The sequence below is a fragment of the Terrapene carolina genome, unplaced genomic scaffold, assembly GCF_002925995.2.
Source record: "Terrapene carolina triunguis isolate 2854851 unplaced genomic scaffold, T_m_triunguis-2.0 Scaffold629, whole genome shotgun sequence".
NCBI classification, from domain to species: domain Eukaryota; kingdom Metazoa; phylum Chordata; order Testudines; family Emydidae; genus Terrapene; species Terrapene triunguis.
In genome coordinates this window covers 17,973,850-17,998,903 of record NW_020664980.1, presented here as the reverse complement: position 1 = coordinate 17,998,903, position 25,054 = coordinate 17,973,850, and the positions used below count along the sequence as shown (strand labels likewise).

The following is a 25,054-nucleotide window of genomic DNA, read 5'->3' as shown; positions in this document are numbered from 1 at the left end:
TTTGCCGGATCAGAACCAAAGATGTAAAACAGTGCAGGGAATTCAGCGCCCTTCACTGCTTTCCATGTTGAGGATACTGAAAAAAAAATGGCAAGATAAACATCAAGATGGTAAGGACGTGTAGTTGGGTCTTGCGACTACAAAAAATACTTTACGTTCATTTTAAAGATGAACTGAATCCGTAATTGTGAAGGCTGCATACTGTTTCAGTTAATGATGTAGGGTCTCAAATAATTTTTATACATTGGGTGGGTTTTTTTAAAGTGTGTCTTCTAGTCCTTAAGAGTAGCTCCTCTTGCTGATACATGGAGAACTGATTATGTTTAGATTTTTATTGCGGTGTGCATATCCACCATCAACGGTAAATATCAGGAATTGTGTAATTTGGAATTGATTTTAATTTGTATTGGTGAAATGATTGGATTTTGTGAAAGGGCTAGTAGATGACATTTAGAAAAGCTGGTTTAGTGGTAAATCCATTGCTGTGAGCTCACCCAAAAGGAAAGCGTTTGGTTTGGGCTTTCCAAAGTTTTTATGCACAGTTTTATGCGCGTAACTTGAATCCAAATTAAACATATTGAAGTTACTTCTGTGTGTGCTGTCTTTTCATGACTGTAATTTTAGGATGTTTCTTTGGTTAGTTCATGTAAAAGTTGAAGTGCTGCCTGCTGCCAAGTTTGGAGCAATGTAATGATTTTTGGCTATGGTTTTTTTTTTCATTTTAGCTGGCACGCCCGTCATCTTAAGTAGTGGAAAAGTTTGTGCCTGACACTTACAGCCTTTTGCAAGTGGGGACAGGGTCTGTTTGCCTCCCATGTACATCATCCGTCACTCTGGAGCTTTTCTGCGTCATTATCCTCAGAAACATGTACTGCTAGTGGCAATTCACCAAGTTCCAGTTCCTGCCTTATTCCCTTCCCCTTGCCCACCCACCTTTCCAGTTGCCTCAAAGGTGCATCAATTCAACTCCTACCATCTGGCACTTACCTAATGAATAACATTAATACCAAGTGCTTCTTGGGCGCTTTGTGTTAAAAGCGGTTTAAAGCACACTGCCTGCCACTGTCTCTTTTATGCCCTCGTTTTATTTACTTCCGTTAGGTTTAGAACAAAAAAGTACCCGCACGGGTGACCAGATAGCAAGTATGAAAAATCGAAACAGTGTGTGGGGGGGTAATAGGTGTCCATATAAGAAAAAGTCCCGAATATCGGGACTGTCCCTATAAAATCGGGATATCTGGTCACCCTACACAAGTTCTGAGCACCATGGCAATTATTTCAAACTACTAAACCAGGGGTCGGCAACGTTTGGCACGCGGCTCGCCAGGGTAAGCACCCTAGTTGGCCGGGCCAGTTTATTTACCTGCTGACGCGGCAGGTTCGGCCGATCGCGGCTCCCACTGGCCGCGGTTTGCCGTCCCGGGCCAATGGGGGTGGCAAGAAGCGGCGCGGGCGAGGGATGTGCTGGCCACGGCTTCCCGCCACCCCCATTGGCCCGGGACGGTGAACCGCGGCCAGTGGGGGCCGCGATCGGCCGAAGCTGCCGTGTCAGCAGGTAAATAAACTGGCCCGGCCCGCTAGGGTGCTTACCCTGGTGAGCCGCGTGCCGAACGTTGCCGACCCCTGTACTAAACCAAACAGGCAGTTCAATCTGCCCAGCCTTTCTACCAATATGTGATCCATGATCAACTGCTAATGACCCCCCCATAAGTTGGCCTATACATGCAGATAGAGGACCCCATTCTCAGTGAAGCTATGCCAGTAGACATAGGGGTGAAATCCTGGCCTCAATGAGCAAAACTTCCATTTGACTTCAGTGGGGCCAGAATTTCACCCCAATTGAGGACCAGGCCTCTTTTGTAAAACTTATACTTATTGATGGGTTGGTTTTTTTTAAACAATCCCTCTTGTATAGCTGTCCAAGGAATAGGCACAAGTGAAATATTGTGTACAAATAGAATGTAAGGATTGGGTCCCACATTCTTTGTCCACACAGGGCTTAGACGGGAGCACTGGGTGGTATGCAGGATCAAGTCCTATGCTGCTCTCCAGCTGTGCCCATATCTCTAATATCTCTGCCCAGGTCTGGCTCTTGAGAGTCTGCTACTGCAGGCAGATTGGCAAACGGCCACTCCATCAGCCTGCCCTGACCCCATTAACTGAGGGCCTGTTTCTCCTCTCGCTTACATTGTTTTTGCAGCAGCATAACTCCATTGGAATCAGGCCAGTTAACTCCTGATTTACTCCAGGGTAAGTGCAGAGAATCAGGCTATAAATATTTTGCTGCCCTATTCTGCCTGCATGTAGTGCTCAGCTCGCTTGTGTCTATAAAGTCCTAAAACCTGCAGGGCGTTGCGACATGCAAATCTAGCCCTGAGTGCTGACAGCTTTAACTCCCATTGCCCTCTCAGCACCCTCACGAAAGGTACTTAGCATATATCATGCAGGAAAAGCAATATGTGAGAGTGGAGGTTTGCTGTGCACATGTGGCAGGGGACTTCTTCCATCTAAAATTGCGCATTGCACATCTTTCTTAATTGCACCATTTTTGATCTGGTAGCAGATATTTATTTTGACAATTGCCGTAGTATTGCAGCGCAGCAGGGTAGGTTAACATTGGAGCAACGTGGATCTTGTTGCAGAAGAATTAAAGTAATGTAGTTGTATGCCCTTTTTCATTTAACTAACATTTTCCGTAGTATTTATGGTTAGTTTATATTGTAATGGACAACAAAGGTAGCTGGATTATCTTTTTGTTGAATCAAGTACTCAGCATTTAAATATACACTAAATATAGGAATATGTTCTGTTTTACAGTCGGTCTGTGTCTATCATGCTGTGAGTTTCTTCGCCTAGGCTGGAAAAATGTTTATCATCTTGATAGAAACACAAAGACAAAAATTAATGGGCAAAAAAAAAAATCTCCTCTCCAAAGATCTAATTTGGGGTCCCATGCACAAGCAAGGAAGAATGAGCTGGAATCTTCATGTTAGTGGACGGGGGTGGGGGGGATTGAAAGCTTCCCCCCCCCTCAAGTCGTCTGTCATTAAAATCCAGTTCTAACAGCTGAATACTTCTCTTTTTCATGTGTGTTGAAAAGCAGCTACACCATGTATCAAAGCTATCAGCCCGAGTGAAGGATGGACTACAGGAGGTGCCACTGTCATCATCATAGGAGACAATTTCTTTGATGGGTTACAGGTCATATTCGGCACCATGCTGGTCTGGAGTGAGGTAGGTGTTGTCTGAACGTTAATGTCTAATAGCTTTGTCTAGTTTATAGCAGGCCTGTCTTTCTTCTGGGCCCACAGCTAAATCAGCAACAAAGGTTTAGATGTGAATTCCTTCTTTTGCTCCTCCAGTTCTGTGCAAACAGGATCAAATTTGCGAGTGGCACAAATCCAGTGTAGCCAGTGGAGTTGCACCTGCTTCCATCAGAGCTGAATTTAGCCCAATGACTTTTATTTCAGGGAAGAGTAAAGGATTAGCTCTCCTCTCTGTGAAGGATTCTGCATTTAACATGACAGTGGCCCAGGGCCCCATGAAATAAAAATGTGCAAGATCTTGATGTTAAGAGGTGCTGTGTACCGGAAGCGCTCATTTACTTCAGCAAGGGGTACAGAAGCCCAAAACCTCTGAATAGCAGGTCCTAAATTCTAGTTATTTTGTTCTAAGCATCAACAGGAGAATTTTCATTTGATATACTGAACTGTCCCCACTGTGGAAAGTATCCCACCAACCCGAGTCCTTCATGCTTCAAGGCAAGCCTTTCTTCTCTCTCATTTCTGTTTTTTTTTTTACTCTATTCCATTGCTCATTTTTCTTAATTTCCTTCTCCCTCTCTTCTCTCACATTATGGGTTTTTAATTCTTTCGTTTCCCAAACACCAGTGAAACATTACATCACAAGAGATATCAATAGAACTGTCCTCCTGTAACATACAGGCCCATAGAAATCCATGCAAAATTCCCACCGAGTCTCTGGCACCAGGATACTTCTGACAGCATGTTTTAGATGCTGCATTCATGAGGCTTTGAAGGCAGCATTGGAAGTTTGACCTCGAGTCGATATTTATGTGACTTTAGTACTGCAGTAAACCTCCTAATGTTAGTTACAAGCCAGCCTTGCTGCATTAGTTATACAAATACACACCCGGTGACATTTAGATCATGGCAGGATAGTCAGGCGCAGAGTTGCATTTTGTGATTCCTAAACTAAACGGGATAAAGTCAAAAAAGCTTGAAAGAGTGGCTTGCCTCCTCTCCCTCCCTTTCTTTTTTAATCCCCAGGACTATACATTTTAAATATTAAATCAGTCCTATAATTTGCTTCACATCTTACCCTTTTACCCCGGGTGAGTCTGCTACACATTTGGGAGCAATGTCTATAGGAAGGGTGCCCTCTACTATTTGCAGTGGACTTCACTTCTCTCTCTCTCTCATTCCCCCCTCATGGAAGACCAATGCACATGGATGAAAGGGTATTATAACAAAGCAGATGTAATAAATGGGGTCTATTTTGAAGCCCTTATGTAGACCAAGCTCCCCACTGACTTCAGTGGGGGCTTTGCATATATGAGGGTCTGCAGGATTGGAGCCATTATAATTAAAGACTTTTAATGGGAAAGGTGAAGAGGTTAGGAAGGGAAGGGAGTGTAGAGACTGCAGCAGGAAATGTACCTAAGATTGGCTTTTCCATTTTAAACCCAGTTCTAGTGCTTAATAAAGGTAATTGGTTGGTAGCTTCAAAGCTTACCAGGTTGAAAGCTGGTGAATCAGTTGTTATTGTGGATGGTGGAAAGGCCTTGTCATCAACTCAGACTATGGGAAAATTCAGACGGAAAGGAGTTAGTTTGTTTCTTTGTGAATCTAGAGAGTGGGTTGTAATTGGGCTTAGAATGGAAATTGTCTTACAGCCTTCACTATAAAATTGTTACTGCAGTTCTGTAACCTAGAAATGGAATATGAAATCCCAAAGGGAAAAGATATGACTGCTGAAAGAACCAGGAGTCCATTAAAAGCAAACCTGGAAATGCGTGAAGGTAGCTGAATGATCTCTAAATAATTCAAACTACACACAGTATCCACATACACAAGACAGGATAAGCCAGCCATTATATCTTCTCCTTTCGAAACATGTCCATTGGATTTTCAGTACCCAAAGTGAAGGTAGCTATCCACTCTGAATGTTTTAGCTGCCCTTTGCTAGAGGAAGGAATGAAGTTCTTTAGATTTTTGGATTTCATTGGCAAGCGCAAAACTCAGAGCAGGCTCGTCAGAAGTTTTGCAAATGTGAGGCTAGCTTTGAGCAAACCTTTGGTTGGATTTTATGATTTTATTTTCAAAACCATATGAAATGTTTAGTGTCTCGTGATTTTGCCATAGAACCAAATGAAGCTTGGTAGTTTTGACCAAGCTGTATGAAACCTAAAGCATTTGGGGAGGAAAGCAAACCCATGCGGATGGAAACCCAAGAAATTAGACCCAGTCCTGCATACAGTCCACTCACTGTACTCTCCTTGGCAGCACTAGGAGTTCTGATTGCAGTGGGCTTAAGGGACCAGGACTAATGTTTGGACTAAACACAATTTTGCAGAGCTCTGCTAACCACTAAAATACCTCTGACACCAGTAAGCTCTTCTCAAGTTTAATATGGGATACACATGCAACCTTATTTACATGGACTATACTGGCATCGAAAAAGTGGGTAGGGCTCCAGCCTTGGTCTCAGGACACCTGGTTCCAATTTCTTGCTCTGCTTCCTGTGAACTTGGGCAAGTCACTTAGGGCCAGATTTTGGAAGGTATTTAAGCACCCAACTCTCATTGATTTCAGTGGGAGCTAGGCGGTTAAATACATTGAAAATTCTGGCTCTTAGTCTCTCTGGGCGTCAGTTCCCCATCTGTGATAGGGGGTAGCAACACTGCTGTATCTCACAGGGATGCTATCAGAATAAATAAACATCAAAGACTGTAAGGTGCTTAGGCAGTATTGTAACGGGGACCACGTAAGTACCTAAGATAGATACAATACAATTCCCATCACATGTCAGAAGCAAGGTAAAAAGAAAAAAAGTTAACTTACATTTTTTTTATTGCTGTCAAGCTGTATATGTTATAAATAATTTTGAATGTAAAGAATATAGTTTTAATTTATTTTACATGTATTCAAGGTCTGCAATTGAAATATCCAGAGGGTTGAAATGGAGTTGATTATGTTAAAGAAGCAGATTTAAAATGATTTCCTGAAACACATATTTATTATTTAAACATATATTTCAGTTGTAAACACGCTAACATAATTACAACCTTTCCCAGATGGAGGAGAGCTAAATAAAAACTTAATTTGTCACATTAATTTTGTGCAGAAATGCAGATACCTTAAGCAACTGAGTTCAGTTCATCTTTAACTCTCATAGTACTTTAAAAATATTTTAAAATCATTTTCATAAAGAATAGTGAAATGGGCCATCTAATACCTTTCTCCATGTGACTTCTGAAACCGACAAACTATTTCGGTATAATTTGCGCACATTGGAGCTGGGCAAATGACTCGCAACAAATAATCTATTCAACAAACTTCATCTCTTTCTGTTTGAGAACAGTCTTGAACAGACTGATTTGTTCCTCAGAATTATTCAGTGAATGTTCTTGGTCTGTGAATTGTTGAGTATTCCACATCCGAGCTGCTGATTAGACACATGGGAGTTTCTGGCCCTTGGTTGGAGGAGTTTAACGCTTGGAATCAGGTTTCAGGGCAAATACTCGTGACTATGAATTCAAAATTAGTTTCTCATCAATATTGTGCAATATTTGCTTAAAATTGACTGTTTCGTTGAACATTCTCCTGCCCTGGAACATTCCTGCATCTCCACAGGGTTAGCTGGAAACATGCTTTTTACTTTCATCCTGCGAAAAGATGGGGAACCCATGATATACCAGCTCCACTACCCTTGCGCAGCACAGAAGCTGGGACTGATTTTTATGCTGCTGAATCAAATTCTATGGCCAAGATTTCTAAAGCTAACTATTAATTTTGGGCACCTCAATTTTGGAGGGCCCAGTTTGGGACCCTTTAGTGGAGCCTGGTTTTGAAAAAATGCTGGGCGCTTTTGCCCTCTAAGTATCAGGGCTCCTTAAAGCATCTGAGGCTGGGCACCTAAAATCACTTATGAAAATTAGGCCTGTACCTCTGTTCAGACCCTGTTGGGCTCAAGGCTGCTTCTGTTGGAAACAGCAAAACTCCTACTAACTTAAGTGGGTCCAAGATTTTGGGTTTTTTTTGTCCTCACTTTTGTTTTAACGGCCCTCTTTATACAGAATCCAAACTAAATTTCTGACCAATTGTAATCACTTCTGTAACCACAAACCAGTGCTCACAGAGGCAAAAATAGACTAGTGACTAAACGTAACACCATCTTCTTAACTTTATATAATGCCACTTTTTTCTTTTAAGAAAATAACCTGGCACTCTCCGTAGTGTGAAATGATGCTGCATCACACAAGAATGTCTAGAATATATTAGCAAACCAAAAAGAAGAAGAAGCTTGTTGCGCAAATACAAATCCTAATATGTGTTGGATTTTAAAGCACAAATACCTCCCTCTCTTCTGAAAACTTCTATATCTGCAGTTTTAATCCTATCCATTCTGGGTCTCAACCAGCGTAAGAGAGATGATATAAAACAGACGATGCAGATGCCAAAAAATTAGCCCAGTTTAAATATCCTAGGAGAGAGGGGCTAAGTTGATGTCCAGATCCAGATCAGAATTGCCCCAAAGGTTGGGGGAGGCAGAAGTTAATGTGGGGTTTGGGTTTAATCTCTGAATCACAGAGACTGCTTCTTGGCATATCTCTATTATGACTATTAATTATTTGTCCTATCACTGCGTCTAGAGTGCCTGTCTGAGATCAGGACCCTACTGTAGATACACGTCGACAGCCCCCGTCCTGAAGATCACACAAGGTAGAGAGACTAGACTAGGAGGAGTGGGAGGGGAATGGAAGCAGGGGCAGAGAGGCGAAGTGACTTGCCCAGTAGGTCATTGGCATTATGGCACAGCTAGGAGTAGGACCCAGGGATGAAATCCTGGCCCCACTGAAGTCAATGGCAGATTTGCTGTTGATTTGAACGGACTCAGGATTTCACACTAGGTCTCCTGAGTCCCAGTCCGGGGCCTTATCCACTGGATCACAATGCCTGTCATCATGCTGTCTCTCATCATGTGTGACTACTGTGAGGTGTTCGTCCCACTGAAGTCAATAGAACCACTCAGGGTAGAAAAAGTTCCTGGCGTGGATCAGACCCTTAGATTGCAAGTTGGATTCATAGAGCTAGGCAGCAAATTTGTAAGTGCCATGGAATTCAGTTCTCCCTTCAGTTCCTGTATGGTGATCAGTATCCCTCAGGGCAGTGAAAGGAATATAACAGGATCATTTACTTTTCTGATCCTTGAATGCAGACTCTCTGAGGCAGAGACTGCCTCCTTTGTTACTTGTCTGTACTGCACCTAGCACGGTGGGGCTCTGGTTTCGACTGGGGTTCCTAGGTACTGTTGTGTTATAAGTAACAATTAATAATAACCCCGAGAAAGCAGTTTATTGAACCTTGCCCTAGACACTAAAGACAATCCCTGACATGTCACCCAGCATTAACCACCCTTGCAGACCGATGTCGAGCACGCTCGTTTATAAAACTAAATTACTTGATCTCTTTTCCTACCCACCAAGGTCTAAAGTAGACATGAACAAAATATAACCCAAGCAGCCTGGAACATCGGACTTTAGGCATAAAGTTCACCCTTTGAGAGTGTGTGGGTGACAGTGTTGTATATGTGTGGCTTTAAACACAACTAAACATATTTACTTCAGAGGACAAAGGAAAACCAAACTGTTTGTTTGTAAAGAACCAACCAGCAAACTTGCTGGACTCTTCCCATCTCTCGCTATGTAACAATGTGCCATAAATAGGTCAGGCACTTCTTGGGAACCAGGGAAGAGGTCTTGGAAAATGCCACCAGCTATGTTTAAAGAACACTAAAGTGGTGACAGACCATTAAATGCTGAGAAATTTAGCTGTGGCTAGCCTTTGCCTCTTCCGATCAAGGCATCCTGGAGGGGAAAAGGCACAGAATGATGCGATGGTGGGCAGCACGTCAGACGTTAACTTTAAAGTCCGTGGCTATTTTTCTAAAAGATGTCTGAGACATGGCAGGACAAGCATAGGGCAAGCTGTAATAGTTAATGAGCCTGACTTGGCACTACCACACCCCCTGGGTAATCAGTTGCATCTCTACAAGATGGGGGTGAGAGGCTCCCAACTCAGATTGGTAGCTTGCTATGCACTCAGTGGTACAGAGGTAAGTGATGGCAGACTCAGAGCTAGAGTGTTTCAGTGTTTGGAATGGCACATGTTCTGCAGTGAATCTGAAGGCCTAGGGCACTTCATGTTCAATCATTATGTGCTGTATTGCAAAGATCCTGGTTCAGACACTTAAAACTCATACGACTGACATTTTTGGGGTTGGGAAGGAATTTTCCCCCAGGCCAGATAGGCAAAAAAAACCTCAACGCCCCTGCCATTCTCTGCACCCTGGCGCATGGATTGCTTGCTAGGATCATGCGGGTATATCAAATCCCTGCCATAGCAGGGGCTTCAGGCAGTGGTGCACCTTGGGCGTGTCTCTGCCTGTGGCACATGGTCATTGAGTTCTCTGAAGGCTGTAATACTTTATTCTAATCGAGGTCACTGGGCTCAATGCAGGGGTAACGGGGTGGAGTTTAGTAGCCCGTGGTGTGCAGGAAGTCAGAGCAGATGATCTGGTTTTTTCTTCTGGTCTTAAACTCTGTGGCTTTGTGACTCTATTTAACACATCCATCATCTTATTGTAAAGTATCCTTGCTGGTGCTAGGACTTGAACTTGGTACTGCCACGATCCCTGCGTATAAAAACTGCATCCTTTGTGTGCTAGGTGCATTAAGGCAGGCTTAATTTTCACACTAGGAAGCATGTGCCTGCCATGTATGAAAACAGAGATAATGTTGTTTTGGCTGGGAAGGAGAACGCTTGTAAATATTGGTGTCACTGGCGCTTATGTGGGTTACATCAAGACTGTATTCAAACATTGACAGGTTAATTACACGTTTCAAAGCTTTGTTTACTGAGCTCTAGGAAGAAAGTGTTGTTAGAGAAGAATTCTGCATCTAACTGTGCTTTTTTTTCCCCCTCTCCCGGTGGTTTCTTCCAGCTGATTACCCCTCATGCAATCCGAGTTCAGACACCTCCCCGACATATCCCTGGCGTGGTAGAAGTCACATTGTCCTACAAGTCTAAGCAGTTCTGTAAGGGAACACCTGGAAGATTCATTTACACAGGTAAGCGTGCGTTCATATTAGCTACAACATGTACAGCCAGGGCAGGCGGTGTCTCAGCCTCTCTATGGGGTGCTGCTATCATTCCTTAAAAGCTGCACTTAGTTTTGCAGTTCTGGCTGAGTAGATTTGCCTCTATCTCCTCCCGGAAGGGGGAATGAAAGGAGGAGGAGACAAAGGAGAGAAGCAGGTACGCGGGTATCATGGTGACAAGCCCTGTATCCATGCCCAGACAGACAAACAGGGAGAGCGCGAGGGCAAAAACATCCAAAGGCACGTGGAGCATCCCACCCAGGAGTCTGTCTACACTACAGAGAGACCGCTGTTAAATGCAGGCAGCCTGTGACATCCTCATCTGATGCAGGGACCGCAGCCCATCCATCGTACCCAGGCCTCAGCGATTTTGCAAGCAGAAGCATGTCGGCCTGCCCAGGCTGCACTACTGTTTGTCTCTGCATCCTAGGAGGTCTGGGCAGCCGCCCCACACTGCCTCAGCTGCCGTAGGCTGGGTTAGAGAACGGAAAGGCACTGGTGCTGAATTGTAGTGCATCTTGGGATCTTCCTCCCTCCAGCATCTCTGGGTGGGAGACGGGCGGAGCCGGTTTTAAAGCCACTGCTAAGAGGTCCCATACGGTTAGGAGCCTTGTTACCCCATAACGTGCACGGATAAGAACTATATTTAAAATAGTTCAGGCGGTAGAGTAGCTACTGACTCCCTTCTCGCCTCCTGTTATCGCCCAGAACCCAACGGCTAAGGTATATTCTCAAAGCTCGTGGCTATGAGACACATTTCGAGCACACTAAGGCCCAGATACTGCTCTTGATGTGTGCCCAAGGACGTCTATCAGAGTAGCACGTAGGGATGGAGGGCAGAATATGGGCTTTTGTGTACCAGCTGGATAGGCTAGCTTTGGTGTGATGTCATTAACGCAGAATGAGTTGCTTAAAGGTGCTCAACAAAGCTCTGTTGTGGTCCTCCCCGCTCAAAATTGGGCTTTATGATGGATAAAGAAGGCCTGTCTGTTCCAGTATGGTCTTTCCTGCGAAGCTGCAGACACCTCTTGGGTGTCTCAGAGCTGGTTTATTGTGAGCGCTAACACTTTAAAAGAATGAGTGGAAGGCTCGAATCTTTAACAAACATAAGGCTGATTAAGCATGGAAGTTAAATAAATGTTAACAAGAGCAGAAGAGAAACAAGGGGCCAGACTGCCAGTTGGTGTAAACTGGCTATTTCAGTTTATACCTGCCGAGGGTCTGACCCAGAGTTTTAAACAGTTTGATTGAAAATCCTTCTCCCTCTCAATTTTCATTCTCATGACTGTCAGGATGCCGTCATTTCACTAGGTCTTCAGTCATCAAAGACTAGTTCTTGAGTAGATGAGGCCTGCAATGCAGATGCAAACAAATAAAAAGCAGCAGGAAACCACCTCCCCAATTTTTCTCTGGGAGAGAATTTTCTGGTCTTCCCGATACACCACAAAGAAGGGCTTAAGCTCAATTTGTTTTACTTTTCAGATCACCTTTAATTGTTTGCAGTGTTGTAACCGTGTTGGTTCCAGGTTATTAGAGAGACAAGGTGGGTGAGGTCATATCTTTTATTGGACCAACTTCTGGTGGTGAAAGAGACAAGCCTTCAAGCTGCACAAAGCTCTTCTTCAGACCTGGGAAAGGTAACCAGAGTGTCACAACCTTGCATTTAGTTGTGGCACAGTGAGCACCTTTCCCAGACCGGAAGAAGAGCTCTGTGTAGCTCGAAAGCTTGTCTCCTTCACCAACTGAAGTTGGTTCAATAAAAGATATGACCTCACCCGCCTTGTCCCTCTGCCTTTAATAATGTCATTCCAGTAGAAAAGAAATTTTGGCCTTTCTGTACAAAAGCAGATAACTGCCTGATATGACACTAAATTAATCCAAGTTTTAAGAATGTTTCCTTATATTTTATTGCTTTATTTGTGCCGTGTTCAGGTTAACATTTAAAATACTTTATTTTTCATTCAATAAATGAAGGAGATGGAAAACTAAGCAAAAATGACAAAGAAATTCAAAGGCATGGAGTGGAAGATTCTGTTTATTGTACAGATGTAATAGCAATGTGATAAATTCTATTCTGATTCACCTTTTACCTCACACAGTCTACCTTTCTGTGCCCCTTTATTGACGCTTGAACTGAAACCTGGCTTCCTTGTTAAAAAGGAAAACCCTTCTCTAAGAAAGAAAAACCCTAAACTAAAATAAAAACAATTAATGCATTCTGACCTTCAGAAATGCCTTACAGCCCTTTAAACAAAATACAGGTTCAGTGCATGCCTGCCGATTAGTTTTAGTTAATTGAAAATTATAGGATTGACCCAGGAGGAAAATTTTGTTTGCACTCCAATCACTTTTACAAATTAAGGAAAATTACCACAATTTTGTTTAGCTAAGGTTTCACACTGAGTTCACGAAATTAGCTCAGCCATCCCAAGAAAGTCAGCACTTTGTTAGTGAGCAGTAGGGGAAAAAAAGTCTATAGTATATACAAACGAAGCATAGAAAAAGCTATGATGCTTTGTAGAACTAGGCCAAGTGTTTCTAATTAGGATTATTGGTTCATTGTAAGTTTTGAAGAACAATCAAACTAGCAGATTAGCTGTTTTTTTAAAGCTAGAATTTCTTGCCATTTATTTTTCCCATGAGAACTTGTTTTAACTCCCACATAGCACTATTTTTTTTATTTTATTTTTTTACAAGACTCATTATGGGCCTACAGGAAATGGACCAATTGGAAGTTCTGATACTGTAACATTCCACAGCATCATTCCAATAGATGGGAGCTTTTCACAATGTTCTTCAGTGAACTCAGTGTTCTGGAACATATTACAAAACCACAGAGGCCAAATGTTTTCTCAGAGGAGTATGGCCTCTGTTTTTGGCCAAAAACATTTCAGCATCACTTTCTGCTCTTAAGAACAAACAAAGGAGAGAGAAGGAAAGAAGTGGGAGAAAGGAAAGGGAAGAAATGGGGGTCTGTGGGCAGTACGGGAATCAATCAGGCGTGGCTTCCTTTCTAGTGAGAATGTCCCTGCACGTTATGGCCCTGTTTTGTGGTCAGCTCTCATTTAAAAGAAATTATTTTTAATCAGTGTTCAACAAAATATCCCCTCAAGCCACCTGGCTATAAACCGCTTTTTTTCCCTTACTGTTGAGTACTTAAGTTTTCAGAAGAAAATACCAAGTGACCTATTAATTTTAGCCTTCCCACCCTCTTTAACTACAAACAACGCAGTAACTTGATCTCTGAGTCCATGTGCCATCTAGGAATCAAGGTCACATGCATATGGAGAAATCCTAGCTTTTAAAAGTATTTTAGAAAGAATGAAACCCATGTTGACTGTGGGCTTACAGGGAAATGCCCTTCTTTATGTTCTATATGTAAAGCGTATCAGAAGCAGACACTTAAAAGAGCAATTATTGCTTAGATTTCAGGGTTTGAAGTTCCCAGAAAGAAATTGTTTATTAGGAATCAATTTGTAGAAAATACAAAAGCTCACACGTTTTACAAAGAAACCATCGGGTTCTAAATAATGTTTTATATCCACTCTATGCAGAGGAATATCTTGACCAATTAACAAACTGAGGAACCGATTCTATGATGCATATAGCGCCTTCTCTCTATAGATCTGTCAGTGCACTTTGCAAACATGAAGGAATTCAGCCTCGTGTTGCACGTTATGAGTCAGGCAGGTGTCATTATCCCCATTTCACAAGTGGCAAACTGAGGGTCAGGCAGAATCCAATCAGGGACCCAAAACCCTCCATATTTGCAAGGTGACTCAGGAAGTATGTGGGTGAGGATGAAAATTTATACTAATTGGTGATATTCAAATGGGCCTGTGATTTCTTTCTTTTTTTTCTTTTTTTCTTTTTTGCATTAAAAATGTATGCATCACAGGCAGTGTGCTTTTCACAGATGGATTGTTCAATGAATGATGCTACTAATCCTTGTGATTTACACATCCTGAGACTTTACTGGGATTGCACGGGTGTAAATGAAAGGCCACATGCACCGGTGCCAGAAGTTTTTCCCTCAGCAGTATCCGTAGGGGACTGGCTCTGGTGCCCACTGCAGTAGCGCCCGCATGGTGCAGTATAAGGGGTGCCGCCCGCTCCTCCCACCCTCAGTTCCTTCTTGCCGCCAGCGACGGTGCTGGAACATCTGCTGCTTCCGCCAGTGTTATTTTGTTTTCTGTTCTTGTGAACTTTGAAAACCTGTAAGATAGTTGTATATAGTTAGTAGTTTCTTAGTTACCCTTAGTAGTAGTTCTCACCATTTTGTCAGTCCCAAACGGAACTCAGCGTTTGCTGCAAACGGCCTATGCCCGTCCGTGATCCACAGACCAGCTGCCTAGGTGAAAGGCACATAAGTGACAAGTGCTGTATCTGCAAGTCCTTCAAACCTAGGCGGAAGAAGGAGCGCGATATCCGTCGGAAAGCGCGCCTAATGGAGTCGGCACTCACTCTGGCACGGGGGCAGTGGTCTGACTCCCCACGGAGCACCGCAGCCTCTGTACACGGTGCTGAGCCGGCACCGGTTCCCTTCCAGGGCTCCGGGGAAGAAGCCGAAAAAGACTGGGAGGGGAAAACTCCTACTTCCCGTAAGGGAAAGGAGAGGGCTGGGGGTGAGCCACTACCTGTGCCAGGCAGCTCAACACCCCCTTTGGGAAGTCGGGCCCCAGCTCAAGTCGAGCGGTGCAGCCCATCCCATGCTTCGCCTGCAACCCCAGATAGCAGTGCAGGCCCTAGCCAGCTTCAGTTGCTGGCGACACCCAAAGCTCTTCAAGCAGCTCAAGAGATCCTGATGCTCCCGGTGCCACCCTCATCAGCTTCCGCGGTGCCCCGGTCTCAGGTAAAACCCGCATTGGGACCTATGCATGTGTCCCCGCCTCAGTGGCACTGTTCCCCATCGAGAGGGACATCCCACCAGCGTTCGCCCACCCGAAGCCGTCACGCCTCAGGACGGGAGAGGCAGGCTCACCGGGGGCACCGATTGAGGGACTCGAGGCATACCTCGCTGGTAGATTGGCACAGATCCTCTGAGGCATGTGCCACCTGGCAAGAACTCCAGGAGCGGCCCTGACCGTCTCCATGGGCCCCGTACCGATCCTGGGACCGATTGGACACCAGAGACCGCCAGTAATTGGGCCGTCATTGCCTGTCTCCAAGAACGAGTTCGACCTACTCAGGACGATCCTCCCAGCAACCAGCCCTTAGTAGCTTCCAGTCCCATTCGATGTCCTGGTACCGGTCGAGTAGTGTGAGGCGTGGATCGCCGGGTATCCGACGCAGATCCGCCGAATGCCGTTGTTCCCCGAGAGCCCAACCAAGACAGTCTCCAGGGCCGGCTCCAGGCAGCAGCTTACCAAGCAGGTGCTTGGGGCGGCCACTTTGGCGTCCAGCTGTTCGGCGGCAATTCGGCGGACGGTCCCTTACTCCTGCTCGGAGCGAAGGACCTCCCGCCGAATTGCCGCTGCAGATCGCGATTGCGGCTTTTTTTGTTTGTTTGTTTTGTTTGGCTGCTTGGGGCGGCCAAAACCCTGGAGCCGACCCTGACTGTCTCACTCAGACAAGTCGGCTTTGGGACGCAGCGACCAGCACCGGTCGGACAAGAGCCACCACTCAGCCCGATCCTGGTTGCCCAGTACTGACTGATGCTGGGTTCGGCAGAGCTGGGTTGCAATCTACACGTCCGTGAACTCCTACCCACCTCCAGGGGTACTGCCGTGGAGTCACCTAATATGGAATGGACATGAGCAAGCACTCGAAGAAGAAAAGACAGTTACCTTGTCCGTAACTGATGTTCTTCAAGATGTGTTGCTCATGTCCATTCCACAACCCGCCCTCCTTCACCACTGTTGGCGAAGGAACTGAGGGTGGAGGGAGCCGGCAGTGCCCCTTATACCGTGCCATGCGGGCACCACTCCAGGGGGCGCCAGAGCCTGTCCCCTGCGGATACTGCTGAGGGAAAAACGTCCGGCACCAGTTCATGTGGTGAGCACACACCTAATATGGAAGGGACGTGAGCAACACATCTCGAAGAACACAGTTACGGACAAGGTAACTGTCTTTTATTCTTTGTCTCCTACCAACTGCTCAGTTATTTCAATTTTGCAGCTTTTGTTCCCAAACGATCTGCTAGAGCAAAGGACAGTGCGTCAGGAGTCTTGGGGTTCTGTTTGTGCCTTTGTCAGAGCGTCTATCTAGATTGCAGAGTTAATCTGGTTTCTTACTGTTGTCCTTAACTTCCCTCCCATCCAAACACAAACTCTCTCACCTGAGTGTGGTGGTGTCACACACGGGAGGCTGTGCAACCTAGTGGTCAGAACAGGAGTGTGGCCTATTGGTCAGAGCAGAATCAGAGGGCAGAACCAGAGGTGCGGTCAGGGGACAAGCCAATGATTGGCGCCAGGAGTTGAGAGGAAGGCAGGGACTAGGGCTGGAGCAGGAGGAGGCCCGGGTTGGAGCAAGGGCTGGCGCAGAACTCATTGAGTAGCCACGGTGCTGCTGTTGCTACCAGGCTTACATGGTGATCTGTTGGCCCTTCCGTCCAGTCAGGGAACACAGTCCTTACTGAGGGTTTATTGGGCTCAGCCCAGTTCATTGGGTTGCCAGGTGACCAAGCCTGCGGGGGGTGCTTTAAAACCAGCCCAGTCTGCAGTGAGGCTGCAGGGTAAACCGTCCCCGTTCTTGTTGTCCAATGCCTTCCCGCACTTCTCCGTGTGCGCCCACAGGGACTGACAACTACTCCCACAATTCACTGGGAAAGAACCCTGGAACAGCTCTGCTTACTGTAGCGCAAAGAACCATCGGCTATGCCCTCAGACGTCCTAGCGAGACATACCCTGACAGGCTGTGTGCTTTTGGTTGAGTAATGTAGCCTTTCCTTGCCTCATCTCCCCTCTCTCTGTAAAATGGGTTTAGCCAAACATTAGTGGAGGGTTTACTCTTGGCTGGTAGAGCTCTTTGCGATCTTTGCATGATCAGAGACGACATTACGAATGTCAAGGTGTGCTCGGAGCTGCGGGGGAGCTCGCTGTGTGGTTGTGATGTGACACTTCTGTCGAGGCAGCTTTCCATTCGACTGACTGCTCTGTAGGAGAAAGATCTGTGTGTGAGTCTTCCTTTTGCACTTCCCCTTTGCCCATTGCTTGGTTCAGGATTCGGTACAAGCAACCAGAAGTAGCATCACCGCCCACGGATGATCTGTGAGCCAGGGCTGGAATTTTCCGAAGTGGCTTGATTTTGGGGTGCCATCATTGTAGGGTGTCCCGCTCAAGACATTTTGCAAGGTTTGATTTTTCTGAACGTGCAGGGGTAGACACCCTTTGTAAATCAGGCCCCTTTCAGGTTCGGATGTCAGGCACCCTTCAAATTGAGACCCCCTAAAATCACTAGTAATTTTTTAAAAAAACTTGGCCCATAGCTTTAGATGTGCAGATTTCAGATGTTTCACAGGTATGTGAAGATTTGGGGTGGGGGAGCAGAGACCACACACACACATCCCCTTCTAAAGCTTCTGAACTTTCGAGCCTGGTAGACTTTGTGGAGACCTTTTCAAGAAAACTTTGCTGCTCTCCAGGAGGATCCAATGACTGTGTCATACTCAAAAGATACATAATCAATGAAGCAGGCAGCTTTCAGAAAAAAGGGTTCTGGAGTTTGTTGACTTAAAAAAAAAATGGTATTAAGAGACAGACTGGCTATCAGGATGCTCTTGGAGCCCCACTGGAGCCTTTGCCTTGATCCCTTTGGAAGGAGCGTGACCTTATGCCACCTCTCCTTGGCCATAGCTGTTTATCGGCTGGTTTCTGAAACGCGTTAAAGCCAAGCGGCAGTTGTTCTCATCGTCAGTAATTCACAACCTTATTAGTTTGCCTCATTCATGTATGTTTATTATTAAATCATGAGCTCTTAAAGAGCTGATTAGTATGAATGAGGAGAGAAGGCCCTCGCCAACAGAACAAGAAAACTAATATAAAGGCCGGCATCTTCACTGCAGTCGGAGGTTTCGCTCTGACGCATTCGTTGAATTCTTCGCACACCCCTCCAAATAGGACGTTTGTTACTCCGAAATGAAATGTAAAACACCTCTCCTTTCCTGAAAAGTGACTGGATGGGAGATCTCGTGGCGAACACATGAACGCCATTTGTTTTTTAACACCAAACTTTAGCTGCATTTGACAAGTGAATAGTGATGGGGTGATAGAATAAAAGAGCAGCAAATGGTCCTGTGTTAAATAGTCAGGTACTAACTGCTACGGAGGAACTAAACGAAACCCACAAATGCAAAGGAATGCGGGGTTAGGCTAAAAACAAGAGCTGATGCTCATGCTGTTATGTAGAAAGCGAAGACAAGAAAGCACTGCAGTAGTGCACAGATTTCCATATATAAGACCATTATACTGCTGTTGATCTCACAGAGGATCTGCTGAGAATGGACCATATTCCCCAGCTGCAGTGATATCGGGAAATGGAGAATTAAATCCATGCAAAATAGCTCTTTATTGGTGAATTTTATTTGCTTTCAATGTTTATAAAAAGAAATTGAAACCCCTCATTAACACATGTTTTAAAAATTGCCTAATTATATATTTAACTGATTTGCCCCATCAGCTCATTATGCAAATTGTTGGTTTGCATAATAAGAATACCTTGCCATGAGATTGTAGGAAGACTCTGATTGCAGTAAGTGCTGGGTAGGCAGAGCTTATTTGAGGATCTGGGTCTATGACTCCATTACTTATTTAGAGAACATTTAATTATGGATAGACAGTACTAATTCAGTGGTTACTGTCTGCTGTGTCAAGCACTGCTGGAGTTTCCCCGGCTGTGGTCCAGTTTACCATAGCTGATTTCTTTCCCCATATCCAATATAAAATGATGTGTGCAGTAAATAAGGCCTATCTACTTATGTGGCCTTCCTTTGCCCTAATAGAAGAGCAATTCAAAATCCTTAATGAATTTTGTTCCCACTACAACCTTGCCTGGTAACCATTTTCCCACATGAACTGAAGTACAGGGTAGAGTAAATGACTTGCCCAAGGTCACATGGGAAGCCTGTGGCTGAGCTACGAATGGAGCCCAACTCACTTGAATTTTTAGACCAGTGTCTTATCCTCCAGGCAACCCTTCCTGCCTCCTGGGTAACACAACCTTTTGAAATGTTCAGGGAACACCTGCCTCCTTATTAAATAACTCCAGCATTTATTATTTGTTTTGTTGTTTTATATTTCGTGGGACTTCTACAGTGGTCCTTCAGGTTATGGGAAGGAGTTTGGGCTTCAGAAATTCAGGACAGGTAGAAAGGTTGGATCACAGGGAAAGGGATGTTTAGACAGTGAGGCGGTAACCTGGAAAATCCCTGTTGTATGCTAATATGATCACTGACACCTAGTACCTCTGGCATTTGTTAAACCCTGTCAGCACTATAATGCACTACAGAAAATACAATCGGTGAAAGTATGCAGGGTACCTGTAAGACATCTGCAGAGTGAAAGCAATTACAGCTATGGTCAGAATAAAGCTGGCTGTGAAGGAAACGTATTATTATGTACATACTTTCCAAGAATTATGACTTTTATTTTCCAGTTAAAGGGGAGTGCAGTCAGGGTCTATGTAGCAAAGGGGAGCCCGATCATTAAAAAGAATATTTTCTCCGATATTACAAGTCTAAATAGGTACTAGGCCTTATTCACAACCTTGGCTTTTTTCTGTCTGCCCTGAGTTAATAAGTGATAAGGCCAGAAGAGAAATAAATAACTGAAATCCTTGTCCAAAGAAAACATATTGACTACAGCCAAGCAAATAACAACCCATAACCAATGGTCCCATTCATCATTCATGTAATAGGGATATAAAGTGTTTTCTACCTATGAAACTCCATGGAGTGGGAAAAAGGCTGATAAGCCTCAATCTAAGCTATGTGATTTGATTATTAAAGGACATGAACTATTTGTCACATGCCTTTAATCTTTAAGATGTGTTGCCATTTCTAAACTATAAATTTGTGTAAAGGATTAGAAAGCTATTAACGATAAAGGCATAAACTAGACTTTATAAGTATTCCCGCAGTGCTCATACCACCCTATCCACTGTTGGAGCCCTAACTCATTTAATATGATATAAGGTAGTTATCTGACCTTCAAAGCCAATAAACCACTTTGTGCTTTTCAAATTTTATAGTTACTCCATGATAAGTTAACCCACTGAGTTCACAACATATGTATTGTATATTCCTTCCTTTATCCCAAAATAAAACCTTCCATTTTCATCCTTTGCTTCCAAACTCTCTCACATCAGCTTGAAATTATTAATCTTTTCTATTCTGTTGTTACTTGGTTACTGCTTAGATTATTCTACAAATTTGGTCAATAAAACAAGGACCTGAGGTGCATAATAAAAAACTTGCATCATTTTAAAGGTATTTCTGGATTTCTACAGGATTTCACTGACTGGTTTCTTAATGTTTGGGTATACAGATGCCATGTGTACACTGTATAAAGAAGGTGCTATCTTTCTGATGAGGCAAAAATACCAAGACCAAGGCAACTTGTGGTAATTTAAATATTTCATAGCACTCTTTATAAGAGTAGCGCTCTTACCCCTGGAATTCTGACACCTTCTAGTCTGGGTACATAGATTCTGCCTGCCTAATTCCTTCCCCAATTTCAGTTGGACTCAGCATCCTGTTCTAGGCTGTTATGTAGTGTCGCTGTGCACTGTGAAAGACTTCCTCGGTTTCACCCCTGCTTTGTACGTGGCAAAGTGAGTCTCATAAACTATGGGCCAGATTGTCAGGAGCGTGTGTGCACAGATAGATTGGTGTCTGCGTGTTTGAATACAGGCTGTTCACTTGCTGAGGAATTTGCATGGCCTCCAGCAGGGGGAACAGAACATTTATACTTTGTGCAATAAAATGTTTTCAATCCACGTGGATGACAGGCTGTGGTTTAACTCTTGCCTATATTATATTCTATCTATCTATCTACTGTGTGTGTATCTGTATATGTGATGGCTGCCCCCTCGGCCCACAACTGAGATTGTACTGGGGACCTGCAGAACTGAAAGCATGCGTCTCAAGAGTTTGAACTAAAGAGCCAGACACTGTAGCTAGGGCTTGTGACTGACTCCCATCCTCTGTTGCTTGGGCACCTGACAAGTGGGGGGTGTCTCTCTCTCTCTGAGAGGCTGGTGGAGCCGAGAGCTGGGCCTGCTTTAAACGAAGTGTGAGCTGAATCTTTTATTATTTCTGGTCTGAGTCTATAAGAGGCCAGTTAAGCAGGGCCCGGTCTCCTGAAGCTGGAGACACAACAAAAGAGCCTTGCAATCTGATCAGGTGAGAGCCCTGGAACAAAAGTGCACCTCGGAGGGGATCCCAAAGTGAGCTCATTTGTAGTTCAACCAATCGGAAGCCGGACTGATGTCACCTGACATGGCTGTTGCTTTCCAAACAGAGGGACAGTTTGAGGATGCAAAGCCAGACCACAGGGGTCGGCTACCTCTGGATCCTGTGTTTCCAGCCATTACGCGGCACCTACCTGAAACAGGGTTGTAAATTGTAATTATATTGAACTCTTCCATTGGAAAGTTACCAGAACCCTTTGGCTAGTGTTTTTCTGTAGAATCCACTTGGATGTTTGAGTGTTTCCTCTCTTGTAGTTTGGCTTCTAAAGAATGTCAAACAAATACGAAGGGCCAAATTAGGCCTAACCCTGCCTGGGTAGGAAGGGGAGAGGTGTCAGGGAGCTGCTTCCTCCTCCCACCCACTCCCCCCAGCAAACTGACACTGGAGGCAGCCAGGGTTTGGCTGCAAGCAATGGGGGATGCGAGGGAACTGCTGGCTTGTGCAGGCTGCTGCATGTGTAATCCTGGGGAGGGGAGAAGGGAGCAAGGGCCCCCTCTCCTCTTTATCCCAGCAAGTCTATGGGATTTAAGCACAATGCAAAGCTTAAGTGCTTTGTTGAACTGGGACCTAATGTAGCAGCAAGGTCTGCTGCTCACCACACTTCTGCTACCCCCCAGAAGACGACATGCCTGTGCACTGCCTTGTCAGAGGCACAGCTTAGCCCATGTCCACATGGCTTTTGACTGCACTGTGTTTCATCTCAGTGGCTCACGCTCTTCTTCCCCAGCCCAGTCCCAGGGACTCCCATTCTCACGTTTCCCTTCCATGACCTCATTTCTATACCACTTCTGTCTTTGTTCCCCCTGCTCCTACCTTGTAAGAATCCCCGTGGAGGGACGCAGGCAGTACATCCGAAGGCACCTCTAGTCCTGGCTATCCCCAGCGCACCTGGAGAACCAGCTACCCGCAGATCTCAGTACCGTGGGACTACTCTTTCCTTGATAGGGAATGCACCACACCCATTCATGTTCGGGATAGGTGCACCCTGGGCGCAAAATATCTGACGTTTTGCTATACACCCACTATTTATATTGCATCTTTCAACAGAAAGGATGTGTAAAGAGGACTGAAAAATTGTTTTGTTTTCCACAAAAAGAATTTTTTTCGTTATGTTTTTTCTATTAGAAATTCTCACATCCTGCCTAGGCTGCAAGACGCTGTGATGACTTGGGGGGGCTAGTATGTTGATGACATTGCACGAGCCAAGAAAGTGAATGCTGAGCCACTGAGAGGGGAAGGGAATTTTAGCCAAACAAACTGGATTTAGTGTGTTATTCTTTATGCCTATTTAACTTTAATGCTTAGCGAACATTTGGGAGAAAGGAAGCTTTTGTTAAAGATTTAACTCTCCCAATGTTAGTGCTCTGAATGAACATCCCTGAGACTTCCCAGTGGTTCTCCAGCAAAACCTGATCGTCCAGACACAAGCTGAAAAATACAATCCATCTTTAGCCTTCTTTTTCCACCATAAAGAAGCTAAAAAAGAAAGCCCAAGACCAATTTTTTACAAATCCCTGGCACCTTTCACCCAAATGAAATACAAACTACAAAGAAGTTACTTCATCCTCTACTGAAATATACCACTTGTGTAGCAGCGCTCAGCAGCATGCACTGATGTGTGGTCACAGTTCCATCATACGTTCTGCAGTGAAATTCAGGGTTATGAGGCCATCACCGCTTAACTATGTCTTGAAACGTCAACAGCAAAGCAGTTACTTTGCCTTGCATTATATTTCAGCACAAATAGCCACTGAGCAGCCTAGAAAAGCACCATGACAATACAGGCCTTTCTGCTTTGCACTCTCTCCTCTCCTTTCCCTCCCAAACGTGATCTTTCACCTTTTTCCTGTTAGCATAAATTGTGGTTAACCTCTTTGCATTAGGAGTTGCTGACTTGAACTGCTAGTGCATTTGCACCTGGTATCAGCATTGGTGGTTAACATCAGGAAACCCCAGCTCCCAGCAGACAGGGGGTTAATTTTTATACACACACACACGCTCGAAAACTTTTTCTTCTTAGGTCCCTATGGAACATAAAATGCACATGAAAATTAAAATGTTTTAACAGGCTTCTGTGAAAAATCCATGTTTGTTAAAATTGTAGGCAGTTACAAAGCTCTCCATTTGAACTGTTCGGGAAATTTGCAAAGCCAACCATGCAGGGTCACTGAGTCTAGGGCTTCTAGGAATGGCAGCGGCACCTCCTGGCTTGAAGTAGTAATAGGAACCAAGTGCATGGCTTCCATCATATATAGTTTTGTTCAATGGCTTTCAGCCCCCTCACTATAAAAATGGTTCCGCTGCCCCTGAGTGTCTCTGAACTACTGGGACTATTTGCAGCAGTGTGAAACTCAGCATCTTCTTGTATTGCAGTACACCCTAGGATCCCATTGTGCTAGGTGCAGTACAAAAATGTAACAAAGAGATGGTCCATGCCTATACGCAGGCCATTCGTCGGGTTTTAAGCCAGACAGTCCTGCTTTTCCAAGGTTTGTGCCCCCATCCAGCTGTGGGTTTGTCCAATGGTGGATGGGGGTGCTATTTTGAAGAGTGCGTTGCCCTGCCCTTGTTAGTGTGGTCTCTCATGCACTGTGCTCTAGGTTTATTTGGTCCTGCCTCAGTGCAGGGGGCTGGACTTGATGACCTTCTCGAGGCCCCTTCCAGCCCGAAATGCCTGTGATTCTATGCAATCAGGGACAGACATAAGAACATTTCTTAAGTGACACTTATTCGGCAATGAAGAACTTAATTCCTTTTTTTCAAAGACAAGGCCAATCTGCACATTATTTCTTCACCAAACCTGGGTGTCCCAACAACCCTCTCAAATTCAGTTGAAAAGACAAATGATCGTCCTTTAAATGAAGGCCCCAGAGAAGGCAGGGCGATGACCTCCCCCTCGCATCTTTCTTTTTGGACATTCATTCCCAGATGTTTGTACTGCTTAGAGCTGGGAGAACAAGGTATTTTGAATACTATGAATATTCATTCGTTTTTGCAAATGAATTCGTGTGGATTTCATTTGCCTCCTTGTAGCGTTTGCTTTCTGTGTACATTTTAGTACACGAGTTAAGTGTTTCATCCAGAACTTGGAGAAAAGTAGCAGAAAGTATTCAGAATCATGAGTCTTTGCACAGAAATCGGAGCATAAGAGTTAGTTTTCTATCAGGGAACAAAAAATATATATGACCCCAATCCTGCAAACAGGATTGGAAATAAGGCATACATTTTTAACAGGGAGGGTAATT

General features: G+C 44.6%; 1 protein-coding gene across 5 annotated transcripts in view; it reads left to right on the top strand.

Annotated features, from left to right (window-relative positions):
• EBF1 (EBF transcription factor 1) overlaps positions 1-25,054 on the top strand; it is a 318,757-nt gene that overhangs the window by 228,481 nt on the left and 65,222 nt on the right. For 3 of the 5 annotated variants that reach the window (XM_026659368.2, XM_026659366.2, XM_029913400.1), the window contains exons 9-10: positions 3,101-3,234; positions 10,246-10,372. In XM_026659368.2, the coding sequence (XP_026515153.1) occupies positions 3,101-3,234; positions 10,246-10,372 (261 nt within the window). The remainder of the gene's footprint in view (positions 1-3,100; positions 3,235-10,245; positions 10,373-25,054) is intronic. The other 2 variants (XM_026659369.2, XM_026659367.2) reach the window with 1 other exon arrangement.